Raw genomic sequence first — 26,092 nt, 5'->3', positions numbered from 1 at the left:
TAGGAGAGCAATGCATCTATATTTGAATTCATGCATCACGTGACACCGTCGCTACTTTTAGAACGGTAAACAAAAATGGCGTCAAGAAAACGAGGTAGGCCGTTTGGTATACAAATAACTTCTGAAATGGATGGCACACGTCTAATGCTTAATGATACTTATCCTTTAAAACACATACTTAGTATTAACCATCTACTCTGTAATGACAGATATTTTACCTTTTGCTCATAATTGTAGTCAAAATGCAACGTACCTCGTTTCTATGATTTCCCGCGGACATGCATGTCTATATACTGTTTACGCACTTCCTTCATCAATATTCATGAAAAGGCTGAATTCTTAATTGCAGATCTTCCTTAATTGCTATGTAATTACGACTTATTTAGTAAATCTTTGTGGAAAGTATTATTTTTTATTACACACCATGTTTTTCAAATTATTTAATCATTTTGTTTCACATAAAAAAAATCGCGTTTATGTAGCGAGTATATCTTTGATATTTGTAAATATATCCAATGCTATGTACCTCTCAGACCCTTGATTTTACTTTTAATTTGTAAAAGCATAAACCACAAATGGCAGTGCAAAAGAGATAGTCATTGCTTTGTGCCTGGGAAGATATGTATAAAACTTTTGTTGAAGTACTGGAATTTCAAACATAGATGTATTGAAGAACTCAGCTGTCAGTGTTTTGTATGTTGGAGGACAACCACCCCTTTATTTCAAATGTGAAATGAAGAATGTCCATCTTTAAAATAAGGACTGTTCCCTCATATAAATATTCTTTGGTAAAAAATTATTTAATATCTTCTTTTGCAAGAAAATGACTCTCATAATGTGTCAATGTCACGGGACTTTAAAATCTACAACAAGTTGTGTTGATTACATTATTCTGACCCTGTGTTCCATGAGTGCATCATTACTTTCATTAGTGTAGCATTTATTTGTAAATCTGAAACCTGGATGCTGTATAAAACTTCTTGTATTGAGATTACATTTTTGTTTTTGCTTTCCACATATATATTTGAAATGCTTGTGTCAATTATGAAATATTTACGGACAAAAAAAATGACATTGACTTTCTAAAAATTCATTCTCTTGTAATATTTATTGGCTTACTACACTTCAAACTGGAAGACCAGAGTAATGTTTTAAAAATTGACATTTTTATACAAGGTATAATACTAGTAATTGATCATAAAAATGTAAAAAGAATACTTGCTGCATACACTCTAAGGAATGTCAAAAAGTGTGATTTTAATACACTTTATGATAGTTGTGCAAGTGCATTTCATTCATTAAAATAAGGCAGCAATGCTTAATAAATGTATAACTTGTATAATTATACTGTAAAAAGAAAGAAATATTGTTTTCTTATAATATCACAAAGTATTATTTGTTAATTGGATTTTAAAATACATTGCATCATGTCATGAAATTCATAAGAAATCAAATGAAAGTTTAAACTTCTGTTTCTAAACAGACATTTCAATTTTTCATCACTAAAGCAATACATTAGCTAAGCTTGGTCAACCATCAACTAGTATCAGTACTTTCAGTACTTTGATTTTAAAAGGGAACTCCTGAGGCCTGTTCAACAGAGCGAACGTTCGCGAGCGCTCGCCAAAATTCCTTATCTTTCCAACAGAAATGTTCGCGAGCGCTCGCGAACGTTCGCTCTGTTGAACAGGCCTCAGATAGCTTACATTGGTCATGTGACCGCGACTTTTCTTAAATCATTTGTTCTTCAACTGACTTCAGCGACAATCTGTGAAAAAATAAAATATTGGATTTACAACTAGGGTTGGTGATTTTTATATCTGTAAAGTTTCATGAAGATTTTGAAAGCCCTCTTCGAGAACACTCGAGGACAAAACTAAAGTGAACCATAATACGACTCCTTTCAGGTGGCAGAAGCGATAGACCTACTGCAATCGAACCCATTTTTTTACGGAAACTACTTTGATACAGTAGAAGGAATAAACTTTTAAAGTTTCCAAAAGATTGATAGCGTAGTTACTACACAAAAAGAAATTAAAAGATTTTCACTTTTCGTCCGTTTCCATGGCAACGGTAGGAATTTAAAAACAAATTTGAATGTTGACTGCACACCTATAGCCTCTTTCGATAACCTAGTTACTTACCCATATGCACTCTCTAGTATTAGAAGTTTTTATCTTCCGGTAGATAAAGTTGTTGATGTAGCGTCATATGTCAAGGACGTTATGTAAAATTGTTAAAAATGGAATGTTTTGACGGGATGACAAAAAGCAACAAATTGACTTTCTTAAAAAGTGTGGACAACCAACTTTTGGAAACAAACCCGACCTTATACGGAGAGCAAAGGGCACAAAAGAATTAGGGTTAAATCTAGATAACAACGTAGACTGCGGTGATTTGGAAGTTCTAAAGGAAATAATAATCACACCGCTTGGTGTAAAATTGCCAGTACCGACACAACTAACGGAAGGCTGGGCTTAAACTGCGAATATTTCCCAGACCTAACTGAAAAAGAAATTTACAATAACCTGGTATTAATTAAACGTACATTTGATTTAAATCAACAGTCTGCAAGACGTCAATTGAAAGCCAAATTATTTTATGATGAAGGTCATGTACAGAACATTGAAATTAATCGAATTACAGATGACTCTTCACATTGTATTATGAAATGTGACTGCTTACCATCAATACCAATCAAAGACAAAAGTGAAAAACCTGCATACATGCAGGACTTGGGTGTGTTTGTCAAAAGTCACTGGTGGAGTCCACACAGCAGAATGTAACCGTGTTGCAGGGTAAGTAAATTATATAATATAATCATGATAATTATTCTTGATGAAATTAAATTTGTAACATTAATTAATGCACAGTATTGGTATATACACTTGCTTGACAGGTGTTCAATACAGGTACATGTACATGTGCATGAACATATTACTGTACATTTAATAAGAACTTTTTGAGAATAAATTGCCGGGTACGTGTCCAGGTTTTTTTTTTTCACTGCATTTTGCATCAGTTATAAAATTTAACATGCTACTAGTACTTTGTTGTTATAATGATTATTATAAAAAGAAAAAAAATGAATTTATTTTTTTTTACTTCTAGAGAAGAGGGTGCTTGCAACCATATTGCACTATTATTGTACGGAATCGTGGATATAACAGTAAAAAAAACCACAGGTAAAATTGATCTAACTTCAAAAGCTTGTGAATGGATTAAACCACGTAGCAGTAATCTTTCACCAAAAAAAAAGGCACAGTACATGGATTTCAACAAAACAAAGAAAACAATCGAGGTTCATACAGTGTCAGCGAGAAAAATCCAGAACTAACCTTCCAATCTGTTCAAGTTTTTAAAGAAAATCTATAAAAAATAAATCCAATGGCTGGATGGCTAAAATATTTCTCAACTATTGAACATCCCCCCCCCCCCCCCCCCGCTGCAAAAGCAATACCCGGACTTCACCATATAACCTTTTCTTACAGGAAGAATGTTGATCTTTTTTTTTCAGAGGAATGTAAACATTAATTTATGCAATATTTTGAGTCTCTTAAGAGTGTGAAATTATTAATGAAATAATAATAATAATAATAATGATAATATTACTTTATTTATAGAAGGTAACCCAATTAGTGCAAGCACTAGTCTTCCTCGGGGCCTTCTTTCTTTATAACACCCCCCGCACAACACCCCCACGCACCCCCCCCCATATATATATATATATATATATATATATATATATATATATATATATATATATATATATATATATATATATATATATATATATATATATATATATATATATATATATATTGTTTTTTTCTATCCTTGAAAATCATTAGGTTCATTCAAATAGTATACAGCCGTAGTGTATTTTTCAGTCTGAAATATAGCTATAATCTCTTATTTTCTTTTTTGAATCTTTAATCTGATATTGCCTTATTGTTACTTTATTATTGATAGTGAAAACGAAATTTTTATAAAAATTTCATAATTTAAAAAAAAAAAAAACACTTCGTATATTTCAATGAAAATAAAATTAAGGCACTAACTCTCTTGCATGATATATTTTCAATTCAGGTTGAAAATATATCTCATCAGTATAGAATTACATTTTAATCTATCATTCTCGTGCCTTAAGTGTATATATATATATATATATATATATATATATATATATATATATTGATAGCGAATCGTGTATTCCTTTATGCTGGAAACAGTAACATCAAAGGTAGGATATATGTGGAAATAATTTAAAACATTAATGTACTTAGATCGAAACATCTTTTCTATCATTTTACTTGTTATGTGGTATATTATCCTTTTACTAGTAATAATACATTTTTTTTTCTGTGTGATTTAATTGTTTAATTGTAACGAACTTTTTTGTACTGCAAGCTCATGTTGTTTCTACAAGCGTTTATGATTATAGCAATTAACGAACCTATCAATGATGAGATAAAGATGGTTTTCAAAGTTTGAAAAGGAAAAGTACAAAGACAATTATAAATTAAGAGGTACAATATTAAGATGATAAATGCTTTCTCCTCAGATGGTGGCTATTTATTTAGTCCTGGTTGTTCTTCTTCCCATTGCAAAAGGAGAGACAGTGACCGGAAGTTGTAAAGACATGTTACAGGGTTATCTAACAGGTCAACTGTCATCTGCTCTGGGAGCGTATCAGGTGGAAGCTTTGAGGCGGGAATTCAAAAGCTTCACTGACGTCATAAAGGAATCAATGCAAAAGTTCAAGGAAGAAGTCAATGATAGCATACATGAGGAAGGTATGTTTAAACCACGCACACAGTATGAATTATTTGCATTAAGTACAATTACTCATTGAAATTAAGTATTTTTTTTTCCTTAACAGGAAAAGGAAACAGAAACATCGAATACACAAGATGGGGAAAGAAAACATGCCCGTCCAATGCAAACTTAGTTTATTCAGGTAATGAAATTTTGAAAAAAAAAATGAATGTTTGTTATTTTATCCAATTGTGACGGGTAAATGTATATTAAAAATTCAATTATTACGAGTCTAATCTTAGTAATATGAGAAAGAATACTTTACAGATATGTATATTGTAAAATAGGAACATTTTAACATAAATTAAATCATATGTCTTGATTTTACAGGATTCGTCGGAGGATCACATTTTACTCATAAAGGAGCAGCGGTAGAACCCCTTTGTTTGCCTAGGGATCCAGAGTGGGGGATGTACGTGGATGGAAATAATGCTAATAGGGCTTATGTTTTTGGAGCAGAGTATGATACCTTTAACTTCAAAGGCCATTTTACTTCACTTATCCAGCATGACGTACCCTGTGCCGTTTGCCTTGTCAAAAATAGATCCATTGTGAAAACATTTCCAGGTGAGAGAATTAGAACCAAAGTAATACAAGTGTTGTAAAATTAATCTGGAATGTTGCGAATGTTTATTGTTTTTTTTTCTGATATTTAAATATCCTTGCGCAAAACAGTCTGAAAGTGTATTTGCATTACAGCTAATCTCGACTAAAACTATGTACGTGTAGATAATATACTTACTTATAGATAAGTACGACATTAAATGAAGTTTCACGTTTCATGGCTAGTATTCTCTTTGTAATCATTGTTGAAAAATCATTTATTGAAGTTTATTCAATATTTTATATTAAAATTGTCACAGATGAATGCAATGCATTCAAACCAGGCTTTGGTCACCTGTCATACATTCATCTTAATCAGGTTCACGTTAATAATTCCTTTAATTCACTCATTGCATTATTGTCTGCAGAGTGGCTTGTGAAACATACTAAACATGTCCATTCTTAGTTAAGTCTAAGCATTTTCTCTCAATGTTATTTATAAATGCCCTTATCTCTCAATACACAGATAATTTAATCTTTATATACTGAAAACTTCTGAGCATTTTCTGTCCATGTTATTTTTAAAGGCATTTAACTCTCAATACAGATATAATTTAATCTTAATACTCTGAAAACGTCTTCTTGGTTCTAAAATATCCAAGCAATCATTTTCCGAAAGTGTGAACATTATATTTTACTAGGTACTTGACATAATGTTGACATTTTAATTAATTTAAAAACCTCTGTAACTAATATTTTTTTTATCGAGGGAAGAATTAAAAAACTTGGGATGTCAATTTTAAATCCCATAATTTCTCTTTTGTCTGAATATTAGGATTTAAATGTCAATAGTAAACTACTTAATTGCTTGTTGACCTCCTTTTTTTTGTTTTGTTTGTTTGTTTGTTTTTTGTTTTTTGTTTTTTTTTTTTTAGTTTGCAGACTGATATTGAAATTGATCTTGTTTTTAAAAACAGTAAAGTAGTTTCTTATCCTTGTAAAAGAAGACTGAAAGCTACATTAGCTTTTTTGGTTGAACAGCTTGAAATTGTGAGTAAAATGCTAATCCAAATACGGGACAATGATTGAATCGAAGTTTCATTGTCTCTAAAGGGTCAATACTGTGACGTCAAATAACATCCTCAGGTAGTGTAGTTTCAGGTTTATTCAAATCATGACCCCCGGGGGTAAGGTGAGGCCACAATGGGCGATCAAAGTTACATAAAATATATGGGGAAAATCTGCTGTTGAAAACTAGCAGGTCCATAGTGACTAAGTTGAGCGTTGTGGCCCATGTATCTCGTCTTTCTTTCTAGATTGCCTGACTGATTGTACATGTATGTTGTTTAACGCCACACTCAAGAATTTTTCACTCAAATAGGGTCATGTTTCCATGGAATGGTTTAGGATTTCAAATTTACACCTAGATTCTGGCACCCAGAGCCATTGAGCTGTGGGGTTTCTTTATCGTGCCAATGCCTACCACGCGTTTTAAGGTCTTATCCGAAAGACCCGTGACATTCACTTCTAATGCCGCGTGCTTGGCCAAGAAACAGTCATATTTAAATCTTGGGTTTGGCGTGGGCGAGCGAAAATCGAAATCAAGGTTATCTTGACCGGCGTCTCTCAAAAAAAGAAACTTGAAGACATAACTTTTATCTTTAAAGAAATTGTCAATGTATTTAAAAATAATTTTATCACCACGCGGCTCAACCTCAAAATACAACGTCTTTTTACTTAGAGACAAAGTCATTGATACATGTTTATGTATTTATCATCCAACGGTCAAGTTAATTTACTCATATGATGACCCTAACAAATATTTACTTTAGTGAACTATAGTTTACCATATATAACTATAGTAAAATCTTTGACACTTTGATTTACTATGAGACTTTTCTCTAGAACTTTTGTGAAGATCTAAAGCATTAATATTTCTTAAATTACATATCAATGATGGAAATATTTGAAAATAATATGTAAATATGCAAGAAATATTTCCTTTATTTATAAGAAAATTGCTTGCAGGAATGAAACAAATAAAATATAACAATATGAAATTCTTAGTAAAAATACTTTGATTTAGTAAAATCTTTGATACTATAGTAAACTATAGTTTACTATACTACTTTTTTGTTAGGGGAGAAGGGGCGTTAAGGATAATAACGTTGGCGAACCATATAAAATTCAACGCCGAAAACCCTGGGTAACCATAGTGTGTCTTTAATATTTCATGATAAATCGGCAAAAATCAATATATCAAGCTAAAATTTTCAACTTTCCTTGTTAATTTTATAAACGTGACCTACATGTACACAGTGTTGATTTTGTCGCTTCAGTCCACGTACTCTTTGATAACCTCTCGTATATGTTTTACGAATCTGCACATGCATAGCTATTTTACACAACGTTATTTTTTTTTTTTTTTTTTTTTTGCTATATAAAATGTTTTATACTAATAAGCTTTTAAAATATAATATTTGACATACTTGATTAATGTTTAGTGTTATTATTTTATATTTATTTAAGCGAGAAAAACCTGCTACAAAGGATGGACTCTCGAGTACCACGGTTATCTAATGGCTGGATATCATGGTTTTACAGCCGGTACAACTTACACATGTGTAGACAAGAATCCAGACACCTTGCATGGCGGTCAAGCTAATCAAAATGGCTACCTATTTTATTTTGTAGAAGGTCGGTGTGGTTCATTAAAATGTCCACCATATGTCGAAGGAAGGGAACTAGTGTGCGCTGTCTGTTCTAAAAAGTAAAGAATAAACCTATTGTTACAAAGTAAATTTCCGACTTTTTTCATTGTTACTGTATATCATTTGAATAACATGCATGGGATGAGACTTTGCCATTCAATTAAGTGACAGTGAATGAAAGTCTACTGAAATGTGACTGAAAGGCAGACTTCTGCCATTCAGTGACCTTTCCAGACCTTTTAGTGACCATTAAGTTGACTGAATGGTGCAGGTTTATTTGTGATTGAAGATTGTTTTATGTGAACAGTGTAAAAAGTTAAATATCATATAACATTCACTGTATTAAAGAGCAACAAACGTTATTCGATGGGTATTAGATCTTAGATTTGACAAATTGTTAATGTGAAGAGCATTACAACTGACATCTTTATAATCTATTATATACTGAACTCACCTGTGTTTCTACTTATACACGGTGGTAAAGGACACTTGGAAACTAATTCTGTCACCTCGAAACTAAGTATACATGCTGCTGGATTATTTTAGTATATTAGTATTTTAGTACATGCATTATTAAGCAGATTTACGTAATTAGATTTATGTTTCTATTTAAACAGATTTTTTTTCAGCACTTTGATTAAGTACAAAACTTGGCCACAAGTTTTATAAAATTGGTTTTTCAATGAAACATAAAGTGTAAAAATGCAATAATGACTCACTTATGGTCATATATTAATTGTAGCATTGATAAATTTAGATATTAACATGTAAATCACTTTGGGTCCTATGTAATGCATTCAGTCCAGTAGTCTAATATTTCCTTGGCAGGATCACAATCTTAATAACAATCACAAGATAAAACACTTACTTTAAGTTTGGCTTAATGATGGCTTATAGGTCCTTAATGATGGTTTAATGGTTATCTTTAAGTCACCATTAAGCACCTTTAAGCTACCTTTAAGTAATAAATACACCACCATTAAGTTACCATTAAGCCATCTCAAAGTCCTTAATGTGTTCTTAAAGGTAGCTTAATGGTGGCTTATAGGTGCTTAATGGTAGCTTCTAGACAATCTTAAAGTCACCATTAAGCCATCATTAAGCCAGACTCATAGGTGCTTAATGTCCAAACTCCATTAAGCTACCATTAAACCACCTTTAATCCACCATTAAGTCACCATTAGGCAGTCGATAAAACTGCTTTGATGGGTTAAATATCATTTTTATAATGATTTCTTCACAAAATTATAAATGTCGAGTTTATACATTTGTTAATTCGGCGAAAATAATGTAAAAGAAAGAAAATTAGAAAAAAAATAATAAATGAAAAAAAAAAAAACATTCCCAACGGGATTCGATCCCAAACCTTTATCTTTAACATAACTTGTTTGGACTGGTACCTTTACATGTATTATTTTTGATATTTATATTTATTAATCAGTAATACGAATAATTATATTTATATATATTTTAAAAAAGAAATTTTTATTAAGTTTTATATTACCTTAATATTTCTTAACTGTGGACCGGAGTTCGGTGTGATGGTGTGAAACAACTTTTGATTTTAAGTTACTGAACTCCTCGTTCTGTTATTCGCAGATTTATAAGCATGAAAAGATTGAAATTCAACAGATACGCAGGTATATTAAGGCAGTACCCAGATCATTTTTTGGCGAATTTAGACTTTTTTTCGTAAAATGTAGCATTGATAATCGGAAAAGCCAAAGATAAAACATTTACTATTATTATCCATTGTATAGACGTCATTGAGTCTTAGGCTAAAAGAAGCAATCCACTACTACGTCATCACATGACGTCTATAAATAGAAAAATTGCCTTAACGAAAAAGTGAAAAGTTCAACACTACCCCGGGGAAAATTTATTTCTCCTTGTGAAAATAATTATGTAAAAACATCACTGGGCTATGAAAAGTGCTGCTAGAATCCTACTCTCCCGAAACAGAAATAAATATTTCAAAGATTCGCATGAAACCTTACCAAAAATGTTCACATTTTGTACATACGATCAAGGAATTGTCATCAATTCATGTTAACCACACGATTCTAGCAGTACTTTCCAAGTACTATAGAATACAAGCTTTCGATACAAACAAAATTTATGTTTCAAAGTATGCGGCGTAGTGTTGAACTTTTGCATCTTTGTTGTTATAGAACGACAGAGGAAAGGCTGATCGGGTTTTCAAACCACTGCCTGACTGTGTTCATTATAAGAAAACATGATAAGTATAAATCAGCGTACCTGAATCTTAATCTTTAATTCCTTATGAACCACACATGACATTCACGATATATGCTTTAAAACTCCCATTTCATATATTTGTTTACATGAATTGTTGTCACGTTTATTTTTCACTCGGCAAATATTTGATCAATAGTTATGACGTCATGGGTTTGGTATTTAACCCCCGTGATAAATACTAAGCTATTATACCCTCCAAAACGACAAAATTTAGTTTATATTATGATTTTGACTGATTCCATTCACTTCTTTGACCTGAAATTAAACTTTGAATATAGATATGAAGGAATCACTATCTCTAAAGTTCACATTATACAGCTTACTATGCCGTAATACATACATGCAAGTAGGATATCTGAGTGCAGCCTTAACATACCCGCGTATAACAAAACTTTGTTATTAAAAAGGAATACCGGGTATATCATCGAAAAAGAATGATGGAAAAAAAAACAACAGATTATAGTTGTTATAAATATGCTGCGGATATTTACGATTTTTTTGCAATTTAATTGATTGATTGATTGTATATTGTTTTACGTCCCATTCGAGAATTTTTCACTCATATAGAGACGTCACCATATACCGGTGAAGGGCTTCAAATTTTGACCTTTACTCGGCACTCAGGGCCATTGAGCAGTGTGGGATCTTTATCGTGCCAACGCCTGCCGTGACACGGGGCCTCGGTTTTTAAGGTATCATCCGAAAGACCCGCAACTTTCACTTCAAAGTGCCGAGCGCATGGCGAAGGAACAGTTGCTACCTATTTTTTATCGACTTAGGTCTGTCGCGGCCGAGATTCGAACTCGCGACCTCCCAGTCACGGAGCGAGCGTTCTACCGACTGAGCTACCGTGAACGGTTTTTGCAATTTAATTGACAATCTTTTCGTAAAATTTAAGTTATAAAATATTTTTTAACATATCATCTTCAGTTTTGATTCTTTTTATATCATTATGGGTATCAAAATAAATGTGTTTTTTTCTACAATCATAACTTCTAATTTGTTATATGCTTGCGTAAATTTTAAGCTTTGTGAAAATAATAGATTATAAAAATCTGTCACTGTATGCAGTTCCCGTGTATACATGTAGTTTCCTGTTAGCTGACCGGGGACTGACGGGGACACCTAATTAAGGTCTATTGTCTTACCCGTCAATATACTGTACACTGTTTATTTTACCCCGCTTCCCAATGTGTATAAATCTGGTCGAATGCCCTGTTTAATCTGATCGGCTGTTCTTCTGAAAATTGATTTTGAAATAACAATCATTGAAGACCGACTATATTTTGATCAATTCTTACTTCGAATTCTGCATTATTTTAAATAAATTCTTAATTCTGCAGTATTTTAAAAGAAAGAAAAAAAAAATAATGGCACTTAACCACGAATTAATTCAAATTATTCATGAAGTAATTCAATGATTGGCAATATTATATATATATATATATATATATATATATATATATATATATATATATATATATATATATATATATATATATATATATATATATATATATATATATATATATATATATATATATATATATATATATATATATATATATATATATATATATATATATATATCTTAAACATTTCTTTACCCAAAGAAAAATTAAGAGACTTAGAGATATTCCAGAAGAAAATGTCTCTAATTACAATATTTCCTATGAATTCGGCAGCGGAACGTGGCTCTGCAAACCCGAAAGAAAAATACGTGATTTTTAAAGAAATTAATATGAATTATGTATTTATGGATAAAAATAATTTTAAAACAAGTATTCAAACAAACTGATTTTAGGTAACGAAAATTTTAAGGCATTTGGTGAAGCTGTTCTCAGTTCCCGAGTTTATACGCATTGACAAAAATGTTTGAAATAGCGAGACAAAAAATATGAATTGAATAAGTATTTGTGTAAATGAAATTGAAACAACTTTAAACTTAACAAGTTATTTTAAAGACTTGATACTGGATGCGTTAAGGTGGTTTAATTAAGTTTGGACATTAAGCCACCATTAAGCTGCAGCTTAAAGGTGGATTAATGGTAGCTTAATGAAGTTTGGACATTAAGCATCTAGAAGCTGAAGCTTAATGGTGGCTTAATGGTGGCTTAAAGGAATTAACTTCTATAAGCCACCACTAAGGTACCATTAGGCCACCATTAAGCTATTGCTTAAAGATGTTCTTTCGTCCTGTGAATGAGATATTATCCTTCATTGTTATTGTTTTATATGTATACTTTTCTTCCAATACTCTAATAACTAGGTTCTATTTAGAAAATCATAATTAGATGTTCCATTTATGCGTGTGCATGTAAATCTTCTTTTTACTCTACTTAAGTAAAAAACAGTTTTCTACTACTAAAAGTTAACTAACAGCTTCAAGTAGTCTTTCGTATTAGTTATTGTCTACCTTTCATTATAAACCACATTGACTTCATTAAAAAGCTTTAAGATAACAAGTGTAAAAATCATAGGCATTTGGGTCAAGGATAATGTATATTTTCTATATAATGTATTGTCGGGGAAATTCGAAGTATATTCGTAACATTTTTTTTAAGCGCACAGTTTTTTGTAAATCTTTCTGCTTGATATCCACTAGACTGCCACAGAAACTTGATATTATGCACGTTTTAAGAATGACATATCCCAACTGTATGCTAAAAAAGAAACAAGGCTTGCAACTGCATTCGCCCCTATGCGTACCCTCGACACAATTTTTTTCCTTTTAAAAGTTATATGCAATGCTTACCAGCTGAAGTGAGAACCCTCTTCTCTCCACATAATTCTAATATAATGAATTTAATCCTCTGATGACAACTTTCCATCCATTTTATATTTTTAAATAATATTTTTCTCTCCGTTCTCTCTCTTTTAAATCTCTAATCACGGAAGTCGCATACAACGGAAACCAAAACGGGCGTTCCGAATTAATCGAGAGTTCCGAATGACACAGGAGCTCTGTATACGCCAGAGAGTACTGAACGGTCCGAATTCTTCTTTTGGCGGCTATTTTCAAAATGAATAAAGAAAATGAATGCACCACAACTGCCTGGTAACCTTTTCCTGTTTAATTACAATATTTTAATTTATAAAACAATCAAATTATAAAAAGAAATCAATAAATGACAAGGATAAGAATTCTTGCAGTTTAGATTAAAGAATTTACTATTTTCGCATTTTTAATCTTTTTTTTTTGGGGGGGGGGTCAATTTATTTACATACTAAACCAGTTGTATTAAAGTGAAATAAAACAACTGTATTTATAAAAAAATATTGCAAATTCATCACAAGAAGCCCATGAGCAACAAAGCTCACCCGAGTATCTTTGGGCCTGCTGTTTTTAACCAGATTTTCTCCCTTGTAATAAGTTTATTGTGCTCCACTTTACCCTTGTGGTCATGATTTGAACAATTTAGAATCTACACTACCCCAGGATGCTTCCATATAAGCCGCAGCTTTTCTGTCCCAGTGGTTCTTGAGAAGATTTCCAAAGATATTTTTCTATATATTTCAATGTAAAATTTGAATCCCTACTGTGACACCATCCTACGCCCGGGGATAAAAATTTGAACAATTTAGAATCTACACTATCCCAGGATGCTTCCATATAAGTTGCAGCTTTTTTGGTCCAGTCGGGTTCTTGAGAAGATTTTTAAATTGTTTCCCATTGTGGCCTAACCCTACCCCGGGGGTCATGATTTGAATAATTAAGAATCTACTCTACCCCAGGATGCTTACATACATGTTTCAGCTTTTCTGGCCCAATGGCTCTTGAGAGGAAGATTTTTTTAATGACCCCACCCTATTTTTGTCTTTTCTTGATTATCTCCGCTTGGAAGGGGGTTTGGTCCTTCATTTTAACAATTTAAACTCCCCTTCACCAAAAAATGCTTTGTACCAACTTTGGTTAAAATTGGCAGTGATTTATGAGAAGAAAATAAAATGTCAAAAGTTTACAGACGGACGGACAATAGGTGATCAGGAGAGCTCACTTGAGCTTTCAGCTCAGGTAAAGCTCAGATGAGCTGATAAATTATAAGGTACAATAATTGTTTTACAAATATTTGATTTATATTCAGGCTTTTTCAAAACATTAAAGAAGAAAATAACACTTGTCTTAGCATAGAAGGCATTGCACAGAAAATGTCATTGCAAATTAAAGATGTTAATAAGCGTACCTTTGGTATATAGGTTAAAAAACGTTTAAAGTCATTCTTAAAAGAGGACGTCATGCGGAAACTGGGCTGCAATTGAAATCATTTACAATGGTATAAAATTTAAAGAAAACACTGCAACAAACATCAGCATTCAAGATATTTCAAAACTTTGTCCTCAAGAATTTTTTGAAATTCCATCAAAACCTGCTAGCAGTAACAAGGTCAAATTTGGATGTTTTCTTGATTTCTTTAAACAATAGTCAGTTAAAGAAAAAGGTATGATATCCCATCAGACAAGAGCTGATTTAATATCTCTGCTGATTGGTTTTCATGAATTATGTGAATACAAACTGGGAAAAAAATCATGTTCAATTGTGCCAAGCCGTGTAAACTCTAATATCATAGAGAGCTTGTTTTCACAACAGAGGGGAATTTTCTTAGGAAATAACACTAATCCTACCTACCTTACGTACTGTAGAACAATGAATTCTGTTATATTAGGTTAACCCTCAATTTCTAAGAAGTCTAATGCTGCAGATGTCAAGGCTCCAGCTGATCCAATGTCATTTAAAGGTCGAGGTGAGTGTACATTATATGAATCATGCACCAATCAGTAGTCAATGTTTCACCAAAACAAGAATGAGAACCATATATCCTTCTGTATTCAATAATCCAAAAGTGAAAAAAAGAATTAGATAGATTACATGATCAGCACGTACTGGTCCCTGCTGACAAAGCAGGTAACAACATTGTCTTTGTTTGTAAGGCTCATTATATTAAATGTATTTTAGAGGAACTTGGATTTAATTCTACAAGTGGTGATCCAACTTATACTCGTAGTTCCCTTTCTAAGGAAGAATTCTTCAAAATCATTTGTCAGTTTTGAATATTTTTAATATTCCAAACAATCAAAATGAATTTGAATTACCATATTTATATTGGATTCCGAAACTTCATAAAAATCCTTACAAACAAAGATACATAGCGGGTTCCAGTAAAGGTTCAACCAAGCCTCTTTCTTTACTCCTCACTAAGATATTAACAGTGGTGAAGGAGAAACTTCAAGAGTACTGTGCAACAATATATTCAGAAGTGGTGTAAATCAGATGTGGATACTTAAAAATTCCAAGGAACTTTTGGAAAATTTGAAATCACAAGATCTTACCAAAATCAACAGCTTAAAAACTTACGACTTTTCTACTTTATACACAACCATTCCCCACGATAAATTAAAGTCTCCAGGCTTTTTGATATCACTGACAGCTGCTTTTTCAATAAAAATAGAACTCGTAAATTTACTTACCTTGTCATTGGTCATTTGCAAAATTATTTTGTTAAAAAACATTCTGATTGTACACACAAGTACTCTGAAGTTGACATTAAAAAGATGCTTGAGTTTCTGATTGACAATCTATGTAGTTTTTTGAGACTGGGTCTTCCAACAATGTATTGAAATTCACATGAGCACCAATTGCGCCCTGTTATTAGCAGACCTTTTTTGTATTCATATGAAGCAGAATTTGTCCAAAATCTTGTACGCGAAAAGAAGAAAACACTTGTTGTGGCCTTCAACTTGACATTTAGATATATCGACGATGTATTGTCAATTAACAATGGCTATTTCCATTCTTATGTCGATACGATATATCCTGGTGAGCTTGAGATAAAAGATACCACAGAGTCTGATACATCTGTTTCATATTTGGATATTTTACTTGAAAAAGACGTTAATAGTAATCTAACAACCAAGCTTTATGATAAACGTGATGACTTTAACTTTTCAATCGTCAACTTCCCTTACTTATGCAGCAACATACCTTCATCTCCTGCATACGGGGTATATATCTCTCAGTTGATTCGATACGCAAGAGCATGCTCTACGTATGTACACTTTCTAAAACGAGGTAAATTATTGACAAACAAGTTGGTGAAACAAGAATATCAGCTGTCTCGTTTAAAGTCATCATTTCGTATGTTCTATGGTCGATACAATGACCTTGTCAGCAAATACAATTTATCATTAAGTCAAATGCTGACTGACGTTTTTCATACTAATTGTTAGGCCATTATTTACACACTGAATTGTCGACGGATTTTTCCGTTATTTCCCGATCATGACAAGAAGCACACGGCGGGTGTGACCGGTCGGCAGGGGATGCTCACTCCTCCATGGCACCTGATCCCACCTTTCATGTTTAGAGGTCCGTGTTTGCTCTGCTCCTATTTTGTATTGTTTAATGGACTTTTGAGCTTGAATACTGTTCGTTATCTCCATATATTTCATTTAAGTCTTTCGATGAATTGGAAAAATTTTATACATGGTAAATTGTCACATACACTGTAATGTAAAATAAAATGTAATTGATGATTTCAAAAACTGATAAGTAAAGTGTCGATGTCTTTTTTACATTTTGCAGCGTTGACAAAACCATTCACTTGGCGTGTCTTCTGGGTCAATATCAGCACACTTAAAATGGAACCAATCATCACATTCATCACATGCTATAGCATTTTTCTACACATTCATAACTGCATCCTCCACATGGGTATCTTACTTTTTTCTTTGCCTTTTGATGGTTTTCTTTTACTGCAACCTTTTACCATGTTTACCTCTGATGATTTTGATTTTGAGATTATATTTTCCTGTATTTATGTATGGTAAATGCATAGGACAAATTTAGTGGAAATTGCCCTCGTGATGCAATGGTTGATTCTGAGACAGGGTCAAATTTACTGAATGTAAACTTTGTAATTTAACTGTCCGAGACTCACCAAATAAACAAAATGTTACGTGGGTGAATCCATCCTCTATAGTTTTCACAATTCCTATTTTCCTATTCACTAGGTGTTTTGTTAAATTTATCAGTAGAATCACTGTGTATCCAATTTTCACTCCAAAGAATTTTGGAGCCAAGAATTGATCACGCATTTTACTGTCTCCACTGTCTTCTGACTTGAATGTATAAAGGTCACCAACAAGAGACTTTAATTTGTTGTGGGTGAAGAGCATAACATCAATGTTTCTAGCAAATGATACACAGCACTTAGAGTTTTCTGTGGAGTTAAGGGTCTGGAAAAGGAGTTTAAAATGCTATGGTATTTTGTGATGGAGGACCTTGTTCCATTTCATTGATAGCATTTATGAAACCAGTCGCCTCTTGTGTGTGGATTATTTTCAGATTGATCACATGAGGAAAGGTATCTTTAAACCAATGTGCTAAAAAGCATGGGTATCCAAAGTCACCATATATTTCATTTCGCACCGGTTGTAATTGATAAAAATCCCCAACTAGCACAATTTGTAGGCCCCCAGAAAATAAATCCTTATTTTTCAAAGCTCTGCAAACGAACTCAACCTGGTGTTAAGTTTTCCACGATATCATGGGGACTTCATCGATAAAAGACAGTCAGTTCCTATAATGTTTTTTTTCTGGCAACTTCAAACCTTCCATCTGTTTTCAAAAGATGTAATAATTCTTCATTCTGATAACACCCATCCTCCAGACCATACCATTTGTGAATGGTACATGATTTCATGATTTCTCGATATAACGAAGAACCTAAAACATTATCTTGTTCTCATGATTACTATCAACATATCTGTATCTAAAGCCTTAGAGACCCTTCACGGTAGCTCAGTCGGTAGGGCGCTCGCTCCGTGATCGGGAGGTCGAATCTCGGCCGCGACTGACCTATGTCGATAAAAAATGGGTAGCAACTGTTCCTTCGCCATGCGCTCGGAACTTTGAAGTGAAAGTTGTGGGTCATTCGGATGAAAACCGAGGCCCCGTGTCAAGGCAGGCGTTGGCACGAAAAAAGATCCCACACTGCTCAATGGCCCTGGGTGCCGAGTAAAGGTCAAAATATGAAGCTCTTTACCGACACATGGTGATGTCTCTATATGAGTTAAAAATTCTCGAATTGGACATAAAACAACATACAATCAATCTAAAGCCTTAGAAAAATGTTTGTATATGGTTACTCAACCAACAACATTTTTTCTTTGTAAACTCTTACCCTCCAACTATGATTATGTTTTTTATACTTGTATAAAGAATACTCAGATTTGATTGGCTTTTTAGAAGGCTTTTAAACTCAATAATGACTCCAAAAAGTACCATTTACATGTACAGCAATAATGACCTAGGAATCATTGCACGTGGGGTATAATGACCCGGTCATTATAAATAATGACCGCTAAAAATGACCTGTGATTCTAAATTCCATTCAAATTTTAAAAAAACTAATGCACAGAGTAATGACTGTTCTTTACAAAAATGTCTTTTTATGATACGGAATACGATTGTCCTTTAGATGCGTCCTAAAATTTATCGTTTTCATTGAAACTTTCGTTACAATGTCAAATTCAACGAATGCAGACTTGGCTCTTTTGTACAATAAAAGTCTGCACCAGACTGTCATATTGTAATTTGAGATGGTATTTGTGAATTTATGAAAATGCATGTTACTGACAATCACAGAGTGTTTTAATAAATCGGCGATGCAAAAACTTACAAAAACTTGCGGGCGAAAAGTAAACAACTTCACTAGCGAATCCCGATCCCGATGAAACACTGATAATAACAGTTCGTAGTTGGTAGGTCTAATACACAATTGAGTGTTTTTTAGTAATTAAGCCTACAAAAATTGTCTTAACTTATATCGGTATAATAAACAGTTCATACAAACAAATTGAAGGAATGTTTCTATTAGGGATATATTTGACGATTTCTTTTCCGATTCCAAGTGTTCTATTTCAAGATATTCTGTCAAAAATGTTTGTTTGTTTGTTTGTTTATTGTTTAACGTCCCTCTCGAGAATTTTTCACGCATATGGAGGCGCCACCACTTGCCGGTGGAGAGCTACAAATGTTGACCTATACTTGGCACTCAGGGACATTGAGCAGTGAGGGATCTTTTTCGTGCCAGTACCTACTGCGACACGGGACCTCGGTTTATACGGTCTCATCCGAAGGACCGGTCTCCACGTCCCACAGTGGGATTCGAACCCGCGACGTAAGGATCAACTCCTTACTCCGCGACTCTAGAGCGAACTCTCTAACCACTGCGCCACGCGGGCGACCTGTCAAAAACGTAAAACCTGTGATATTTTGATTACAAAGTCTTCGTTTACTGGCAATCTAACTGAAAAGAGCTTCTGTACCAAAACTTGGGAAAATATGAATTGCAAATCTTCTAATGTTGTCCCCGGAATAGGATGTACCCTTTGTGGGCTTTTTTATGTTGGTGAAACCAAGGATTCACTTAATAAAAGAATATCGGGGCACAGATTTTTCAAACTAACAACGGAGACAAGCAGTTTCTATACAAGCATTTTAATTTACCTGATCATTCTATTTTGTCAATGAAAGTTAGAATTCTAGAAAAGATTTATCATCATACTTATAACCCATCACTGAGTACACCTCTCCGTAGACAACGAGAAGAATACTGGATTCGAAAACACTAGGCACTGCCTTTCTATAAGGTAGCGATCATCACGGTACCTCAGTCGGTAATCAAAGGCTTTTTAATTTAAACTGCCACGTTTCGTGGAAGAAAATACTGCTCAAACAACCCGTTTGTTCCTTAAACTTCAATATACCAACAAAAGGAATTGACGCAGTTAATATAAGTTATATACTTAATCACAAAAATTTACCGTCTTTTATTCCACCATATTTCAAGTTGACGTCTACACCTTGTCTTTCTTACAAATATAATTCGACAATTGCTTCCAAGCTTTAATTATAAAAAACACTATACAGCTCCTAGATATCAAGCATCTGAAACATAATCCTCCAACGTGTTCATGTTCTTTTTCACCCCACAACTATAGTCCAGCTGGACACGTCATTACGGATTACGTAAATGGTGACGTAAATATAGTTAATAATGAGGACCTTAAATCACTTCTTATAAGAGGACCTACGTTTAAGGAACCCCGATCATTCAAATGGCGTCAAAATTTCATGCATTTTATGAATTCAGTAGAAGATTATTAGGGACGATGGTCTAAATATGAAAAAGAAGACCTTGACACTTTGTCAGAATGGAATAAATGTATCAGTTGGATGTTGGACTCGCGCATTAAGCGATTCGAGGCAATATGAAAACCATCTATCCTTCTGTCTTCGACAATGCAAAAGTGAAACCAGAATTAGGAAGATTACACGACAATGTATGTACTGGTCCCCGTTGACAAAGCAGGTAACGACATTGTCTTTCTTTGTTATTTGAATTGTATTTTGGAGAAACTAGGATTTAATTCTTCAAGTGGTAATCCAACTTATAGCTCCCTTTCTAAGGAGGAAATTCCTCAAAACCATATGTCAGTTTAAGTATTTTTAATATGCCCAACTTTCAAAAATAAATTTGATTTACCATACCTATACTGGATTCCAAAATTCCATGAAATTCCTTACAGATAAAGATACATAGAGGGTTCCAGTAAATGTTCTACCAATCTCTTTCTTTACTCCTCAATAAATATTCACAGTAGTGAAGGAGAAATTACAGGAGAACTGTACAACAATATATTCGAGAAGTGGTGTAAATCAGATGTCGATACTTAAAAACTCAAAGGAACTTTAAGAAAATTTGAAATCACATTTTTTTTAACAAAATCAACAACATCAAAACGTACAACTTTTCAACCCTTAATACAACTATTCCCCACGATAAATTAAAGTACGAACAATTTCTAAAACGAGGCAAGCTACTGACAAACAAGTTGATGAAACAAGGATATCAGCAGCCTCGTTTGAAGTCATAATCAGTTTTATGGTCGATACAATGACCTTATCAGTAAATACAACCTATCATTAGGTCAAATGCTTACTGACGTTTTTCATACTAATTGTTAGGCCAATATTTACACAGTCACTTAATTGTCGACGGATTTTTCCTTTTTTCGCGATCATGACACAAGGAGCTATGGCGGGTGTGACCGGTCGGCAGAAGATGCTCACTCCTCCATGACACCTGATCCACCTCTGATGTTTTCGAGGGTAGAGTTTGCTCTGCTTCCGATTTTTATTGATTTAATGTACTTTGAACTTTAAATATTGTTCGCTAACTCCTTTTTTTTATCATAAGATTTTTTGTGAAAAGGTCTACAGATCATTGCTTTTTTACTGTGTTCCTTCGAAATAATCGACGTAAGATCCTTCCTTTTACCTCCTTTTTTAATTCGCATATTCTTATTATTTTAATGTCCCCATATTGGCTGTAAAGATTTCATTTCAGCAAAAATTGCGTTTGGTTAAAAAATGATCATTGATGTCTACTAGTATATAAAATTCGATTATGAGGGTAGATTTGGCTATTTGCTTCTGGATTCTATGCTTATTCAAAGTCATGTTCTACAAATTTTATTAACACCGTAAAGCATTTGTTCAAACAATGTGCCATATTTCTAAAATGAATTTAGCTGAAAGTATTTTTTTTATTCTTAAATTTGATGTCTTCATAGTTACATTTATAATTAGACAATCTTTGAATGTGTATTAATGAGTTTAAAATGCAATAAATTGTTACATGTACATACTATAAGGGCTATTTATTAACTACAATGAATGAATATTGGCCATAATATTCCACCTCTAATTTATAGATGTAAAAGTATATTTTAGACTACTACACATCGGTTTAAAATTACATTAAATCTATCTCCATATGCTTGGCAAATTATGACTTAGTTTTTAATAATTCTTGGATGTTTGTGTGTTATTCCAAAAAGGTTCCCCTGTAATGTTATACCATCTTATATCGAATTAAAGGTAAGTATAAAAGTCTTGTGATTTATTCTGTAGTATATGTATCCTAAATCATTTAAGCAATTGTATCAATAAGATATTTGTTAATATCTTTTAATACTTTTTAAATGGTGGGCTTATTTGCAGGACCAGCTCTTAGACTGTTTTGCATACTTTTGGTATAATATTACGATATCAAAACTTGATAATATGCATGTACGAGGGTTGTTCTGAAAGTTTGTGGACTATCTTCATAACTTTTTACTTAACGTCATATTATATACAAATTTGGAAGAAATGTTTCAACAGTAAACTCAAATGATGTGTATTAAAAAAATTTAATTTATCTTGGTTCATTTCAAACTTATTTACTCTGAAAAATTGCGAAAATCAGATCACGGAACAGGTAAAAACTTTTGTATTTTACAATCAAGACACTAAATAATGTCTGAAGTCAGTATCTTCTGTAAAATGACACAAAAACGGAAAAATTCTACACGTAAGTATTGTGTCATCGTTTCTGATTCCAAATTATGACAATATTTTGCTTTGTTGGAAAGAAATCGGTTTCAAAAGATAGGTATTCCTCATTGAAAAAAGGCCAAAAAGATGACGTCGTAGAAGGTCACGGAGCAGCAGAAAAACCATACAATTCTGTGCTGTACTCTGGAAAACTGTGAAAAAACTGTGAAAATGCCGGAGAAAGTAAGAAATGTCAAATGTCAAAAGCGGGCCATGCATGTTTGTGTACATGGTACGAGCGGTATTTGAATTTGAATGATAGACGTCTCTGCTTAGACGATGGTGATCTGTGAGAAAACGGATTATCTCTAAAAATTTTATGAAAATATTGAAGAGTTAGTAACGTCGTGCTAAGAGTTTGACGCTTCACAGATGCTAATCTTGTGAAAGCACACTTATGCAGTGAAAAATATCACATTGACAAACAAAATATTGCTACTGGAACAATTGTTAGCAAAATAGATTTCAAGTGATAGAGAAACATTTTTAATGAGTGCACTGGTATTGGGCACTCCTGTGTAAAATGTATAGGGATAGTATTTTTGAGAATCTCATGTCGGTATGTTTTTGACGTTACAGTTTGTTCAGTTTGCTCCGTGGTAACAAAACGTGTTGATTTTGAAATTAAATAACATGAATTCTATTACACACTTAAACAAAATAAATATTTTTACATATATATGATAATGTGCTAATTTTTTGAAGATAGTATAACGGAGATTGGCATAGTCCATGAACTTTCCAAACAACCCTCATATATATTTATAAAGACATATTCAAGATTTAGAACGGAATTACATTTAAATTCAAATTGTCTTTTAAATAGTGGATTCATATTATATTGTAATGATGTAGTATATTTATAGTAAGCTTTAACTGGATAATATCTAAAAATTAACGAAGTGTGTTGAATCATTTTCATCACATCCATGATGAGAGTTATTTTGAGAATTTTAAAATCTGTATTGACGAGTTTGTAATGGAAAAAAGAAAAAAACTGGGGATGTCAACGAATATTTGAGTACTCGACTATCGTTCGATCTTACCGACTATCGACTAAATTTTTTTTAGACGGTTATTCGTTTAAAATTAGCTATTTAATAGTAATCTTAGCTTCAAGGTTAACAATTTGTTCCGTCTAATTTATTTCTTAATGCATCAGTGTTCTCGTGGTAATACGTAACCATTCTCAGTTAACTGCGTGTCGATAACTCATACATGTATTGATCGGCAAAATGCCTCCAAAATCTACGTTTTTATTTTTTTTTATTTGAAAAGAAGTCAGGATGGAAAATCAGTTAAGGAGGGATTCTTGTCTCGTTTCTGACTAGATGAAATGTTCAAAGTATATTTGCTTATATGTTTTATATATTTAGATGTAAGATATTTAGAAGATCATATTTTTCTTTCCTCATCACAATTGTACAACTTTAAATAGAAATGGTAAACTGAGTTTGAAATCTAGCAGGGACTATATTTTTGGTGGAATGGCGGTGTATGAAAATATCTTCTTTTCTGCCTCTCAAAATAATTATAGAACAATGAATTTAGTTATAATTTTTACACAATCAAAGACTTGGAGAAAATTTTTAAATGTAAGTTAAATTAATAATAAGGGACTAAAGTTTTAAAATATATCAAATAAATATGATTTTCCAAACAAACTAAAATTATGTTAGCATTTAAAAGCTTCCAATCTAAGTTCAGATTTGAGCCAAAAATCCGTAAAAAATGTTTTTTTCTCTCTTAGTAAACGGTCAAAACTTTTTGTTTTTGTATCATTTTGTATCTTTATGTGACAACTTTACCATATGTGAAAATAAGAAAAAATTAAATATAGGAAGCATGTAAAAATAACTAAAATATCTTAGAATTTTAAGAAAAATAGAGAAAATTCGGACTAGCCAATATCCATTTTAGTTAAATTATTTATGTCAATTTGGTAATATCTTCTTGTAGAACCTATACGGTAATATTTCTTTATGCAAAAAGAAAAACATTTAATTTATTGAAATAGAGGAAGGCATCGCATGATTGGCAACAGTAATTTTTTATTCTTAATGTCCAGGGAAAAGGAACTGACCTTGACCTGACCTTGCCTCTAATTTAAAACGGTCTAAGAACTGCGAACGATAGTATTGTTCTCCCGCCTACCTCCAAGTCAATTTTCAAAAGTTAACACATTTGAATGATTTTTCATATCTATATACTAGATATTTAATTATATGAATTTTCTTAAATCATTTATTACTTCTTTGGGAAAACAAAGAGGAATAACTCTAAAATTTTGGTAAAACTTGTGTTTTTCACTATAGAAATCAACGGAAAATATTTTTAAAACATCCCCCCCCCCCCGTGAAACAAAAATTCCTTTTTACAGGTAATATGGACTGTCATTTCACAAATTCATACCAAAGCTTTTTGTGTTTCACGAGGGGGAACATATGTTTACAGACAAAAAACTACAAGAATGCTTATTTTTTCACCAATTTCAAAGGGGTTTACAACTAAAACATTGTATTTTATTAATAATGTATGTTTAATTTTCTATGAGTAAAATATAAGAAAAGATTTAAGGAACATTTATTCATATCCAAGAATATTTTAAAATGTGGTGATGCTTTAAAGCCCGATTTCAATGAAAAATATCGTCTACCCCCCTTATTTAAAGAGCTGGAATTAGGGGTGATTAACTATTTAACACTGGAATTAAAATCATCAGTCAATTATCATTGACTGTTCTTTGCATTCAACAAAGATTTTACGGCCAAATTGTCATTAGTATTGAATTAAATGGGTATTAAATGTAGGCGGGAATCGAGAGTTAGCGTGCGTAGTTCTTTAATCTAAAAGTAATATTGCCTTCTTGATTCAGTGAAAATTTCATTGATTTTTAAATATAAGAAATAAGTGTTCTTATGAGAAGAATCCCTCCTTAAATGTATGTTATGTGAAACTGAATTTGCATTCTACAGGTAGAACTTTAAATACATGTATATTGAATGATATACCGACAACCGTTCTTCAATTGGAACTTTTCCGCAAAAAAAAAAAAGAAGAAAAATGTGCAGAGCGGAAAAACGGTTGCTATTACAAACATTATATGAAAGGATTGCTATAAATGGAAAGGGTTTTCAAGAACTATTTGGATGCTAGCTCAAAATTAAATTTTTAAGTTCCAAACATGTGTAATGCAGCTATTAATTAATTAAGAATTAATCAGCTGAACATCACATATTCGTAGAAAACATGTATGTTGGGTGGGGGGGGGGGGTGTTAATGAGAGTAATTTAATGTTTTTTCTTTCTTTCAGTCATTT

At 32.5% G+C, this 26,092-nt stretch overlaps 3 protein-coding genes across 3 annotated transcripts in view; 2 read left to right on the top strand and 1 right to left on the bottom strand.

Annotated features, from left to right (window-relative positions):
• Positions 1-26,092, bottom strand: part of LOC133188585 (3'-5' exoribonuclease 1-like) — a 291,755-nt gene that overhangs the window by 12,882 nt on the left and 252,781 nt on the right. The gene's annotated exons all lie outside the window — the stretch shown is intronic.
• The window catches only part of LOC133188582 (uncharacterized), a 294,465-nt gene that overhangs the window by 52,930 nt on the left and 215,443 nt on the right, over positions 1-26,092 (top strand). The window lies entirely within an intron of this gene.
• Positions 4,565-8,135, top strand: LOC133188588 (uncharacterized). The gene is made up of 4 exons (XM_061324071.1): positions 4,565-4,796; positions 4,883-4,960; positions 5,149-5,385; positions 7,891-8,135. The coding sequence occupies exons 1-4, from the start codon at positions 4,565-4,567 to the stop codon at positions 8,133-8,135; spliced, it is 792 nt and encodes a 263-aa protein (XP_061180055.1).

Source organism: Saccostrea echinata, unplaced genomic scaffold (assembly GCF_033153115.1).
Source record: "Saccostrea echinata isolate AGI-Se365-2 ecotype Australia unplaced genomic scaffold, CSIRO_AGI_Sech_v1 ptg000016l, whole genome shotgun sequence".
Lineage (NCBI taxonomy): Eukaryota > Metazoa > Mollusca > Bivalvia > Ostreida > Ostreidae > Saccostrea > Saccostrea echinata.
This window is presented reverse-complemented; position numbering and strand designations above follow the sequence as displayed.

What these genes read in the sequence shown, in the direction of transcription:
- LOC133188588 (XM_061324071.1), top strand. Translation starts at nt 4,565, where the DNA reads ATGGTGGCTATTTATTTAGTCCTGGTTGTTCTTCTTCCCATTGCAAAA. An exon ending in TGATAGCATACATGAGGAAG is followed by an intron (nt 4,797 to 4,882) that starts GTATGTTTAAAC and finishes TTTCCTTAACAG; the next exon opens with GAAAAGGAAACAGAAACATC. An exon ending in CATTGTGAAAACATTTCCAG is followed by an intron (nt 5,386 to 7,890) that starts GTGAGAGAATTA and finishes TATTTATTTAAG; the next exon opens with CGAGAAAAACCTGCTACAAA.